At 38.7% G+C, this 12,887-nt stretch overlaps 2 protein-coding genes across 3 annotated transcripts; one reads left to right on the plus strand and one right to left on the minus strand.

Annotated features, from left to right (window-relative positions):
* Window positions 1-272: 272 nt before the first annotated feature.
* LOC110068119 (uncharacterized) lies at window positions 273-3,445 on the plus strand. Its single transcript, XM_020775496.2, has 3 exons — window positions 273-401; window positions 1,522-1,743; window positions 2,398-3,445. Exons 1-3 carry the CDS (start codon window positions 305-307, stop codon window positions 3,291-3,293), a joined length of 1,215 nt encoding a protein of 404 aa, XP_020631155.2. The 5' UTR covers window positions 273-304; the 3' UTR covers window positions 3,294-3,445.
* A 2,982-nt stretch (window positions 3,446-6,427) lies between these two features.
* LOC110067502 (SPRY domain-containing protein 7-like) lies at window positions 6,428-12,884 on the minus strand. Of its 2 annotated transcripts, XM_020774842.2 has the most exons (6): window positions 12,682-12,884; window positions 12,433-12,549; window positions 10,738-10,898; window positions 9,907-9,969; window positions 9,468-9,570; window positions 6,428-8,318 (listed from the first exon to the last, which is right to left on the minus strand). In XM_020774842.2, exons 1-6 carry the CDS (start codon window positions 12,788-12,790, stop codon window positions 8,221-8,223), a joined length of 651 nt encoding a protein of 216 aa, XP_020630501.1. In that variant the 5' UTR covers window positions 12,791-12,884; the 3' UTR covers window positions 6,428-8,220. The 2 variants fall into 2 exon arrangements, with proteins under 2 accessions (XP_020630501.1, XP_020630509.1); XM_020774850.2 differs by lacking the exon at window positions 9,907-9,969 and having other exon boundaries at window positions 12,682-12,882.
* Between the last annotated feature and the right edge of the window lie 3 nt (window positions 12,885-12,887).

Consider the following 12,887-nt stretch of genomic DNA (forward strand, 5'->3'; position numbering starts at 1 on the left):
GATTATAATCTCTTGTTTACAGTTAAGGGTTGGAAATCGTGCTTTGCGAAAGGTGGACTGTTGCTTTTTTACATCATCTTGAAAGATAAGTTCTTTTATTTTTCAAACTCATTTTTTTCCCACCTAAAATTGCAACACCAAGGTGACACAAAAAATAAAACATTCGCTGCAAATTCCAGCGTGTTGGGGGAAGCGCACGCTTTTTCAGCGACCAATAGAATCATCAATAGACCGTTATATTAAAAAGGTGAGAACGCCACACCACGTTGTTTGTCTTTGACAGTGAGTGAGAGAGAAGAAGAAGATGGGTCGTGTTTCGGGTTTTGCCCTTCTCGTTGTTTTTCTTTTCTTGGTAGAGAATGAACGAAGCTCTGGTTTACCCACCAAAATTCAATCAAACGGTGAGTAATGTTAGTGTTTTGTGTATTACCCATAAATAAGAAAAAGGATTCGGCTGATGATTCATGCAAGTTGCAAAGTCTTTCATTTGTAATGCGGAGACTGAACTTGGTATAACTTGTAAAACCATTGTGGTCTGTTACAAAAAGAATTTTACCCGGTGCGGCTCGTAGAAAATGTCTTATTTCAACAACAGCTGCGGCCGGCTAAAAAATTTCAATCACACTGAACATGTTGCGAGTTAATAAAATTATGTACCCTACCGCTAGAACGGCAAAAATTCATTTTGGCATTCTCCAATTTTGCTTTGACAATACTCCACACGTGGGCTTTATTTGAACTCTTCTTTTTTCAACAACGGGACTTGTGTTGAAAACTAATTCCCATATAACACTATGAAATTTTTCAAGCTCCACGTGGCAAAGGCGTAATCATTAACTTGCAACACGCGGAAGATTTTTCCCGGACAGAAAGAATTTTTGTGCAACTTTAGTTTAACGTACAGACTGTAATTATCAAAAAAAAAAAAAAAAAGTTTCTAATACACTGCTTAATTTCACTGATACGATATTAAGATATGTAATCACTTGAACATCTTGAATGCATACAGAACATCTGACAAAGACTTGTTAAGACTTCCAAGGACCTTCAACTGTCCTTCATTAGCGCCTCTGCTAGGAAAAGTTCCTCAGAAAAAGTATCGCGGCACCTTAATACCTTCGCACATGAGGCTTATGCTTGTTCTTATGCGCGAGTGAAAACCAATTAAGCCGTCGTTAGCTAGTTGGGGAAAGTCGCGATCTTGAGAGAAAAATACCGAAGCCAAGTCAGGGTTGCTGTTGCCGAAAACTTGAAAAAAAATTCGACTTAAGAGACGTGATGACAAAAGAGAAGGATTGAAAGTTGTACAAAACTTTAGGATAGTTGTCTTGAGAGTTGAGAGTTTTATTTGCGTTTACAGCTGTATTTCATATAGAAGTTCATAGTGTCTATTGTTGGCCAATCATTTTCCAGTAACCACCAGTCCTTAGCGTTCTCAAGCAATGAGGGGAGCATCATAAACGTTTTTCTTTGTAATTACTCTACTCTAAGAATAACACTAAAACATTCTCCTCTGTCAAGATCATCATTTCGAGGAGAAAGGATTGAACCAGGAAGAAAGAGAGCACATCCGTCAGATTTTGTTGCTTGCTGCGAAGGAGATCAGAGACGAAGACATCATCCAAGTCTTGAAGAAATCGCTGATCCTGCGATTGAAGATTTGTTTCTCGTCACCTCTTCCCAGTCTACCACCCCAACATGATCTTAGAATATTCCATACAGGAGGCGAGACACACGACCTTGGTAAGTGAACGAATCGAACTGTATTTCAAACGAATTTTTTTAATTTTTGAACATACGAATAGGCCATTTCCGAGTTGCCTCTTGCCTCTGTTTCAAAACGAGTCCGCGTGCTAAAATCTTTCGCATGAAAATGAGTTTGAGTCTGATGTCTTAAAAAGACTCCTTTTGATAACAGAGTCTGACTGGGTTCAGAGTACCCTGACTTAAATAAATAAAGGTGTATGTAGTAAAAATCTTTGATTCTAAACATTTTAATTCTGAGAAGGCTTCTTTAGAAGTCCCTTTCACATGAGATCGAAGATTGCAACGGAGGAAGAAAAACAATGTAGAAAAGATAAAAGAAAATGACAATTAATAATAAGCACATTCCAGCGACTAAAAAGCAGTTTGGTTGACGGCTCACAGCATAACAGAAAAGGCAAATTTCTTTATTAGTCTCAGTGTACATGAACTTCGTATTGAAAGGTCTGTCGTCGGAAACCTTCAAAAGGATTACTTGTCAGGGACATCACTTGAAGCAGGAAAACGAAGAAGATTAAGAACTAGCTCTTAATTTTCCAAGAAGATTAAAGTGTCGATAGAGCCCGCGCATCCTTGGGCCACTGACCTTTGCATGGTATTCGAGGTAATATAGTTTTTGGTTTACTTTTTTAGAGGAAGCGAGGGACGAAGGACTTTCCCCGGATCAAAAGCACAGTCTGCGCAAGATTCTACAGGAAGCTTTGGAACATATCGATGAAGAAGAGGGCTTAGATTTCCTCAAATCCTCCCTCTATTTTAGACTGCTGTTTTGTTTATATAATCCGATAGAGGGTCCCTACCCTGAACCAGGTCCATCTTCGGGTGGACATGAGAACAAGCCGACCCCAAATCAAAGACCAGATGGCAATGTGAGATCACCCACCAACGGATCTGATACAAATCAGCCAAACTTAGTCGGCCCCAGCCCAAGTCCAGCAGAACCATCAAACAAAACTAAAACCACACCGATAGCCGGCAGAAATGTCCCGAACGAGGACAAAGGAAATACCGAAAATGACATGCCCGATCTTCCTGAAGTAGCGCTTAAAAATGCCATCGCTTCAATTTCGGGTTGGAATGAGATTCGTGATCCAGATGTTGACGATCTCCCCCTGGATGAGGAGACCGAGGTGAATCGTGATAGCTCTCAGTTCTTGGTTAATGGGCACGATCCCTCAGTACAGACAGCCGAACTTGAAGGATTAAAAATGCGGGGTGGCCTTGAGAAAACGAGCTTAGCGGAGTCGCGCGACATGATGGAACTATTACAGTCCCTCCCCAACGGCAAAGAATCGACCACGATGGAGGAGTCCGACGAAGGCAATGACGGAGCAGTCGGTGATACTTTGGATGGAGTCGGAAAAGCGGCTTTACGAGCAGAAGAGGGTCTGACGGCGAATAGTGACGAAGGCGAGTTTCAAAGCGTGATAAGGATCGACTATGACGCCCTTGCAGATGAAGAGGAGGAGACTGGGCCCGGCGGAGTGGACCCCAGTCTGATTGAGCCAAATGAACAGCTCTCGTTATAAATCTTGCAACATTGCTGAACGTTGAAGTTTTTACATAAGGTGGACAGACGTTGATTTAAGTAATTGCTTCAGAAAAGTATGAATTTATTATATCCTACGTGTTCGAGAGAAATTTAATAAGCTTAATTAAAATCACTTAAATGCAAAGTCTTGATGTGTTAACTTGTTAATTTATTCGCCTAGTTCTAATTTTTCGCGCCGAGCTTTCGTCAGTGGATCCAGGTTTCTTTTTACAATGTCTTTCCCCCCCCCCCCCTCCCTTTTCCATCATAAAACTATGCAACACCGATTTTTGTTAACAAAAGAATAGTAAAAATAATAATATGGTATTTGCTATCATCAACGGTGTGCACATCCATAAACGAGATCACAGTGGGGCAGATTCACGAGTTTAATGAGCTTCAAAAAAACTTCTCTTCTTCGCTGAAAATAATGCATCAAAGGGCTTGGTCAAAGCGTTTACATGAACGCTTTTCTGACGCAACAAAAAAGAAAATAACCACAAGCTTAAAGGCTCTAGAAACTCTAAACTGAATTGTTATAACTTGCATTATATGTTGGCAATTTGACTGAAAACTATAAATTAGAGTCCATAGAAATTCTGGCAAACAAACGTGGGATCTTTCTACCCTTAAACTTTCATTACAATTAAAAATTGGCGCTGACCTAGAGAAAAAAAGCTATGCAACTTCTATTTTCGACTGTCTTGACTGAAATGTGACTCGAATTGTTTACTGTGATGTACCTGACAAATGGACTCTACCGCATTTCATTTCCTTTATATGGGAAGATAAAGCAATGATGCACTGCTGATGCAAATCGCGAGAAATCGGCGTTTCGGTCAAAAAGAAGGAAAGAAAAAAGGACATAAAATGAAAAAGAAAATATTAAAAAAAATACGTTTGGCTCCAAAAACAGAAATAAAATAAAACAAAATAGAATAATATTAATAATAATTAAAAAAAGACATAAAAAAGAGATCTCGACCCTGCCGTTTTACTGACACTCCGTCAATAGTCGACGAGCTCCTTATTCCCCGAAAATAATCCAGCTTTATCCCTGGCCCCGTTGACATAAATGACCATGCCAGTTTGCAGTTGTTCCCAACGACTTGAACGAACAACCAGAGAGCCATACTGATTGACAAATCGAGATTGCACTAGCCTGCGAACAGGCTCCCGGTGAGCCGATCGCTTCGCTCTCCGAGTTCTTCTGTTTCGCGCTCGCCGAAATTTTTTTTCCGTACTCGCTGGGAGCCTGTTCGCAGGCTAAGACTGCACCTTTTCCGCCAAAAAAAAAAACGAAAAACGAGAATACTTTTCACGAAAAACGGACAGGGTGAGACCAAATCTCCAGGGTCTCAAAAGACAGAATACTCTGAAGACAAACATTTTTCCCCTGTCCCTCTTGGACTTCTTGCTCAAAGTTTGAACTGGAGAGGGACAGGTGTCACAGTGATATGTGTATCCCCGTGATATGTGTATCCCCGCACACATATCACTAGTGATATGTGTATCCCCTCCAAAATGGCGACCAGTGATATGTGTATCCCCCACCCCCCTCCCCTCTACTTTAAAAAGCAATATCCTCCTTTAAAGCGCTCTCGTCGTCCGGTCGCTTACTGGACGAACGACTAACCCAAACAGGCTTCAGTAAAACACAAATCTCAATTTTTGTAGTTGAAAAAGTTTACGTATCTGCTGCTGGAATTGTGTTCTTGATCCTAACTGGTTTTCTGCGAACAGGAGATAATGAATTTAAAGTTGAACACCAAATGGATCTAGATATATTTCAATTTGAGTTTCACGGCACCGGATTTCTAGGACGATATTAATTGCGCGGTGCATTCTCACCCCTCGAGTAACGCATATTCTCCACTGTTCATCGCCATGTTTGCATCTGAATTATTCGTGGAGTGAAACACATATCACGGCTTCGACCCGATCGCCATAAAATGATTAGTGGCACTCGTGTATCCCCTGCACCCGCTTTTCAGTTCGACTTTTTGTAAGATATGTTAAGTCTTAAGCTGTACACATTGCTATACTGCGAATATTGCTAGCACGTTTCACAATATTCGACGTTTATTCTTCGGCAGTTAGCCTAGATTACGGCTGTCTTCAGGGGATACACATATCACTGCGCCATGTAATAGTTAGTGATATGTGTATCCCCTGCATGCGGTCGGCGACGGTGTACAACCGAGGTCAGTGAAACTCCAGAAATCCCAAGCTATGAATAAATGCCTGGTGTGAATATTTCTAGCAAGCCAGTTTTGACAATGCAAATGTTATGGGCATTTTTCTTCTTGGGTAGAAAGCCAATATAACAGCTGTGTCCATGGGGATACACATATCACTAGTTCATGAAATAATCAGTGATATGTGTATCCCTTATCATCCCGTGCACGCGTGCACGCGTTTTTAGTGGAATTATCGAGTTTCAAACTTCAGTGAACCCAAGCCGTGTAAAAACGTCGGGTGCTAATATTGCCTGCAGTTTTGACAAGGTTGATGCGCTATATTATAACAGTTGTGTTTCTGGGGATACACATATCACTGCGCCACGAAATAATTAGTGATATGTGTATCCCCTGCACGCGATTTCAGTATAGATATTTAGACATTCGAGTTGCAAACTCCGCAAACCTCAACCTGGGTATAAACGTCGTAGCGAGTAAGCAGCCAGCACGTTTCGGCAATAATTGGCCATTTTCTTCGATCAGGTAGATAGCCAATCTAACGGCTGTGTTTAGGGGATACACACTGAGATCACCGCGCCATGAAATAATTAGTGATATGCGTATCCGCTGTTCGAAGTTTTAGTCAGATATACAATCGAGTCGGTTGGAACTCAACCAAACTCAAGAAATCCTAATCTGCTCCGTTGGGCGCGAATTCATTTCTGGTTTCTTCTACTCTTTACAGCGCTCGTCGGAACCTCGCAACCGAGTCGCCATTTTGTTCGTTGAATGTCCAGGCGCGTATCAGTGTTTTGTGTATCCCCACGGGGGATACACATATCACTAGTGATATGTGTGCGGGGATACACATATCACGGGGATACACATATCACTGTGACAGGGGTCTTCGATAGATGATCAAGTAATAGGTAACAACTAATTGACAAGAAAATTTAAGCCAAGATTGATATTTTATTACAATATCTGGAATCGATTTTTCTTTTTTTTTTTTCGAGTTTCTTGCCTATGAAAGATGCAAATATAATATTTATTAATTAATTACCTGGACCTAGATATGGTTGTTCAAATCATGATAAAGAGGACCAAGATAATCTGTCAAATTCACATTCTACCCTCAAAAGCTGTAATCAATGAACTTTCTCAACCTTTTTTGTAAAGAAAATATCTCATGACAGTTGAACAATGTCACAATGTAATAAAAATTCACACGGGAGTACTGGTCAGTACTTTGAAATGACATATTAAATAACAAAGTTATAAATCCGGCCAGAGGTTTTCAATCAAATAGAGAGATCACTTTCTTCATATAGACTATTGCTAAATTCACAAAACTAACATAATGTATCTAATGTATGTTATTTGCTTATGAAGTCAGAACATTATACTTACTGACTAGAAGAAGAACAGAATTTTATTCTAGATAAAAGATTTACTTCATTTTGTTCTTCTTATATGTATATATCCCCACCCAAAACTGTTCAACTGAATACAATAACTGCCCATTTATTTTGAATTTCCACATAACTTCTAGCACATAGGAAATAAGAAAACCAGAATGCAAAATACGAATGTCACGGGTGATTCTGATTTATACAATTCAAGATACTTGTGCCTACTCATCTACGTACTACTAAAAAACATGGAAACCCAGAGGTTCAAAATCCAGCTAGCAACTGGATTCTTTGCTGCTGCCAATCACAATGATTATCATAATAATACTGCACTATAACAAAATACTGCACCTTGAGGACAAGAAATATAATTGGATCAAAATCTTTGAATCAAAATCCACAGATATGACCCACTACACTGAATGAAGTGAGCTTCATTTAAACAAGGTTTACTTAGATGATAGCCTCGCACGCAGACAATCTTAGGGCTTGTCACACATGTAACGTGTGACAAGCCCTAAGCGCATCTGCGTGGGAGGCTACTCAGATAACTGACAACAACAGAAAATGCAACCGTTGGTTACAATACAAATTTCATAATTCCCACAAAAGTGTAGTAACAAGTCCTTTCAGTTAAGATTGGGTTAAATTAAAAACTATGCTGGCCTAATCCAAGCATCAGTTTTGCAGAGTTTCCTATCACAGAACCCTGGTTCCTGGGAAAGTTTAAACTTCTTTTTGAATCCAAAGAACTCATTTTTGAGGCTTTGAACAGCAAACTACTCACGGAGGATATTAAAAGTTTTTTTTCTCACTTTTTCTTCATGGTCCTACATGTGCAGTTCCAGAAAATATCCATACTAACCCACAGAAGAGATTGGAATTTCCTGGGAGGTGGGGGGTGGGGAGATCTCTTAGCCTGTCAACACAGACGTATTTCTGGCTTTCACTTGGTTCCGCCAAAAATAACTGACAAGTGACAGCCAGAAATATGTTTGCGTTTGCAGGCTAGGGTTCTCTAAGACCAAAAAATTTAACAAAATGTGTGAAGATCAATTGGAATTTTCAGAGGTGTGTGGTGGTCTTAGAAGAACAAATTCCTTCTACGGGGGAGGTATGGATATTCTCTGGAACTACATAATGTGAAATCCAAAGTCAAGAAGGAAAATTAATAATAATAACAATGTCAACAAAATTATTCCTCTCATCTACACTTTAGGAAAGGACTATAGGATTACATACTGAAAGCCTTTCTCATAATTTATGATACAGGATAATATAATTTAAAATAATTACATAGATATATGTCTACTTTAATTCACTTTGTAATGGGTCATAGAAGACTTTTTTCGAACATGATTTTTTGAAATCCTTCAGGAGCGTGATATACAAAATCACAGAAATTAACATCAATTATTGAACCATCATCAACTGCAAAACAACAGAATCAACAAAGAGATATTTAATAACATTTAACACAAGTTACATGTATTAAATCGAAGTTTCTTAGTGCAAATTAATCATGTAGTATCATAAGCCCACAAAGCAAGCAGATCACTTGAATTATCTAGTATTAAAATAATGCAATGTGTGAAGAGGGATAGATAATACTTATTTGTTTTAAAAGATAATTATGTCATTCCCATTGATCTGACACAGAAAAAGAAATACCTTAAGATTGTTAAATATACCCCCATCATCAAAGCCCTGGCAAATCATTTAATTCTCTCAGCACTGAAATTCAAAATGCCTCTAGTATTGCTGTGTTCACCTCTAAAATTAAGTCATCTTTCCTAGTATAAGTATATCTTACTTCTCTTAGTGTGTTTGTTCACGCTTTTTTCGCTTTTTTTTTGTCATTTGCTTTTGCGCGTTTACGTGTTTAGCTTTGCTTAACTACTGCTAAGTAGTTAAGTTGCTAAATATCACAGACTGTACCTGTCTTCACCAAGAAGTATAAAAATAAAGAGATTTTTATTCTATAACATGCATATCAAGATCTAACTTAAGGTCATTCCACTGAAATAGAACCTACACTGAAATTTTTGTGAAACTTTGCCTATTGATTGTTTATATTATAGGAACTTAAATTTTGAAATAAAAATTAGGGGTCCCCATGTTTGTTTAGCAGCAACAGCACCTTGTTTATACCCAATATATCCTTATAATAGCACCATGATTGTTGTCACGATTGCTTGCTAAATTCACATTTCCGACGATTGCTTTTTGTTCTACACTGAGGATTAGTCCATATTTATTTTACACAGAGAAATTTATTACTCCGTTCAAAACAACAGAAAAAAAAAATGATAGGTCACCATACTCATTTGCGAGAACATGACAATTTACCTGGCGAGGTCCAGCCATAAAGAAAAGGCCGCCATTTTTTAATGCACGCACGCTAATCACGCGTGAAATTATGTGCAGTAGGGATGCGCACTGCAATACTGGGGAAAGACCTTAAAGCTAGAGTTGCATGCACTGGGTGTAATCACCATCATTAGGGAACAGGTTCAGTGTAACCTTTATAGCCACAACAAACAGTGGGCTTAGTATAACATTGTATCAGGTGATACTTACCATAGAATACTGGATACACTGTTCCCTTCATTCCTGTCAATGGACAGTGCAAGTGCTTTCCATTGTGATAGAAGTTAAGTTCTACATGGTCATACGTACAAGCCTAAAACATGGAAATATCACGTTCAGTCACACCACAAGAGGTAGATACTCACTCATGGTCCTTGCAAACATAACCCTGAGTATTTTAGAACACTTGAACAAGTACAACTTCCAAGAAAGGTTTTCCTACAGAAGTGTAAAAGCTTACATGTACTTAACAATACCAAAAGGTATTACTATTATGGTTAGAGGTTGTTTACCGCTGGTTGATCAAAGTTCACAGTGTGTCAGGGCGATATAGAAGAAAGTCATAAATACAAGCATTTGTGGTTTGCAATTCCTTTGCACTGAAACACCGCAGGTTCAATCAACCAAAGGTAAACTACTACTATCATACCTTTCCACATTGTCCCATAAGCTTTTTCACTTGATCTGTATGAAAGTCTTTCTCAGCTGCATGCTGTAAAATTTCAGTTGGAGCCCTTGAGACTATTTGTATGTACATTGTATGTCCAGGGAAGTCATAACAGATGTGAAGAGGTTTCAAACTGAAACTCTAGCCAGGTGCAAATTGTGGTCATTTTATATAATAATTGTCAAATTATTCTTGCATTATTTCATACTTATAATGGTTTGGAGGACAGATGCCTAGATGATCTTATTAATATCTTTTTGTTTCGTTATTTAAGAAATAGAACATGTACCATGTTTTTGTCGAGTTATAGAAACATGAGTGGACATTTGGGAGAATGAGAAAAGTTGTGCAAACAGGAGCTGACAGGCATGTGCTTCAACAGCTTTTATAAATAACTTGTTTACTTTGATCATGAAAATGTAAATTATCTTTGCTTGTATCATCATTATGTCAAGGGCTTGTGCTAGTTCTTTTTTTCCTATTAAGTTATAGAAACACTCTTTTAAACCAATCAGTACCCAAATTTTCTTTGAGCTATTTTCTAATTGATCACAGACGACATCAAGAACATTAGTGACAAGCTCAGCTAACACACTGTGTGCCACCTTTTATTGTTGTTACAACAGTTTGGTGTCATCTGCAATCAATCACTGGACAGATGCACAGCAATACAGAATCTCTTTGTTTAATAGACAAAATGTAAGATCATCAAGAATAACACCAAGCGCTTAAACATATATTTTTGTTATCAGACTACTGGGCTTCTGGTTTGCATTGGATTTTAAGAAAGCTTTCTATCACATACAAACTTACAATCATGTCTCCCTCTTCTGGTATTTCTCGTATTCTGTGTCGTACTATTCCATTATGAGCTACAGAACCATCAGATCTTAGAACCCAGCTCTCCATATTGTTTCCCAATGGTATTTTGTTCAAGTCGCATCTTTTCGTTGCAAGTCCAACACCCCAAGCACCTGTGAGTCAAACATGTATGTGTACATTATTATAACTGAACCTTATTTCACAGTTATGGAGCGCCTCCATGTAATCAGTTGAACTCTGCTCTGTACCCAAGATTGAACAACAGTCCAGTGCAAAAAATTTCTCTAGCGTTGCACATGTTAATATTCCATTTAGTGCTAAGATCATTCATCAGGGAGTTTTTCAAAAAGTTCTAACCAAATCAAGCTTAGCAAAGGTGCTATGATAAAATGCTCCTTTCCAGAGTTAGGTCAACAGACAGGAAAATTTGGTTCTTAGCCCCCCAACCCCTCTTACCAAACCAACCCTGATGGGAGTATGACTTAACCTCTCAAATGTGGTGGTGTTGGATAGTTCAGGATAGTGCCTGGTCCAGCACTTAAAGAATATTGGACTAGCGGCAGAGCAATGTGATTGGTTGATTTTCATTACTGGCCCTCCAAACCAACTCAAAGGTCTTATTAATGCTGTTATTATGCTTGTTTAACCCATTGAGTCCTGTGCCGGCCTTTGTTCCCCTTCTGAGTTTATCACCTTTGACCAAAATTGGCATCATCTATACTCAAGTTCTGCGGGAGGAATATATATTTCCAATGATACCCAGATCAGAGTGATCAACTCGATGGAGCCTGAGATATACACGAAAATGCTCAGAAATTTGAGCAAAAAACTCACAGCAAAATTTCCTGCGACTGCACTTAGCTACTCCATGGTAAAAATTGCCCGTCTCAATGATGCTTTCTCAGAAATTTTTCAACTGGAAGCCAGCCCAGTAGAAGGTCAATCACTGCCACAAAAAGATAAAAAAAGGAGAAAAAGGAAAGGTGAAAAAAAAAATTAAAAAAAAAAAACACAAAAAGCCTAAAGACGTAGGTCACTTTCTTGACCAAAAACTCTATCGCAATTTTGATTTCTGAGCATGCCAGAGCAAAAAATGTCATAAAACACAGTGCTAGTAGAAAGACAGGTATGCTGTCATGTTGCAAATTCCTTTTTGAGTAGATTGGAGCCAATTTTGCTCATATCAAGGCTGAAAATCGCCAAAAAATGCGTTTTTGGTGAAAAAATCCAGGAGTCAATGGGTTAATGGTCATTATAGTAGCCTAATACCTCCATTTTGAGAATTTCCTCTTCTAATTCATTTACTTCCCTGCGTGCCCAATGAATGAAAACCGATTTAATCGATACAATCGATTCCAATCAATATAATCGATAATCGATTAATATCAGAAAGAGTATCCTCTTTCAATACTTGCCTATTAAGATTGATGAAAATCGATGACAAATATCGATATAATTGATAGCAATTACAAGGAGTTGAATTGTGCATATCGATTTTCAACAATTAATTGCGACAATCGATAATAATTGATTAATTATTATGGATTATTTTGACAATGATCGATTTTCATCAATTGAGCGTGCCAGGTTTACTAGTGTCATTCACAGGGGACCACAGGGAAAACACGGAGGATGGGCAAGAACAGTCTCCTTTTTAACAGGGTACAAGGTTCTTAATCGGCTTACCTCCTGATTGTATTTTCATTTCAAAGTAGCATTTGTTTTGAAGGATTGCGGCGTTCGCCAGAGCCGCTCCAGAACCGCAAATTCTTTTCCCAGATTTCACAATGACAACTTCATTTCCTAAAAACCAAATCGAGCTCTTAAAGAAGTATACATAAGTTCTCAAATTGAATCACTCAAGCGATCAATCAAAGTGTGAAAAACAGACAGGCTCTTTTCATAAAAGCAACTTGCAGTGTTGAAATCACTCACCCATGTGTCCTGTATCCAGCTGCACTTGGGGGACCTCTCTCGGCTGTGGATTCCTGGGTTGCTGATATCGCCTTAAGCAACATAAAATTCCCAGTCCACAGGATTCCATTATCTTTCTTTGGTAGTGAAATTCCTCTTTTATCTCGATCGCCGCCACATCCTCACAGTTCTTCCTTCATTCTCGTGACCACGCGAGAAACTGGACA

This window comes from Orbicella faveolata, unplaced genomic scaffold (genome assembly GCF_042242905.1).
Source record: "Orbicella faveolata isolate gen_17 unplaced genomic scaffold, um_ofav_v1 contig_25, whole genome shotgun sequence".
Taxonomy (NCBI): Eukaryota; Metazoa; Cnidaria; class Anthozoa; order Scleractinia; family Merulinidae; genus Orbicella; species Orbicella faveolata.

Coding starts and splice junctions, on each gene's coding strand:
- LOC110067502 (XM_020774842.2), bottom strand. CDS start 12,790: ATGGAATCCTGTGGACTGGGAATTTTATGTTGCTTAAGGCGATATCAG. Junction 9,571..9,906: donor TTATGGGACAATGTGGAAAG/GTATGATAGTAG, acceptor TCCATGTTTTAG/GCTTGTACGTATGACCATGT. Junction 8,319..9,467: donor AGTGTATCCAGTATTCTATG/GTAAGTATCACC, acceptor GTTGTTTTGCAG/TTGATGATGGTTCAATAATT.
- LOC110068119 (XM_020775496.2), top strand. CDS start 305: ATGGGTCGTGTTTCGGGTTTTGCCCTTCTCGTTGTTTTTCTTTTCTTG. Junction 402..1,521: donor CACCAAAATTCAATCAAACG/GTGAGTAATGTT, acceptor TCCTCTGTCAAG/ATCATCATTTCGAGGAGAAA. Junction 1,744..2,397: donor AGGCGAGACACACGACCTTG/GTAAGTGAACGA, acceptor TTACTTTTTTAG/AGGAAGCGAGGGACGAAGGA.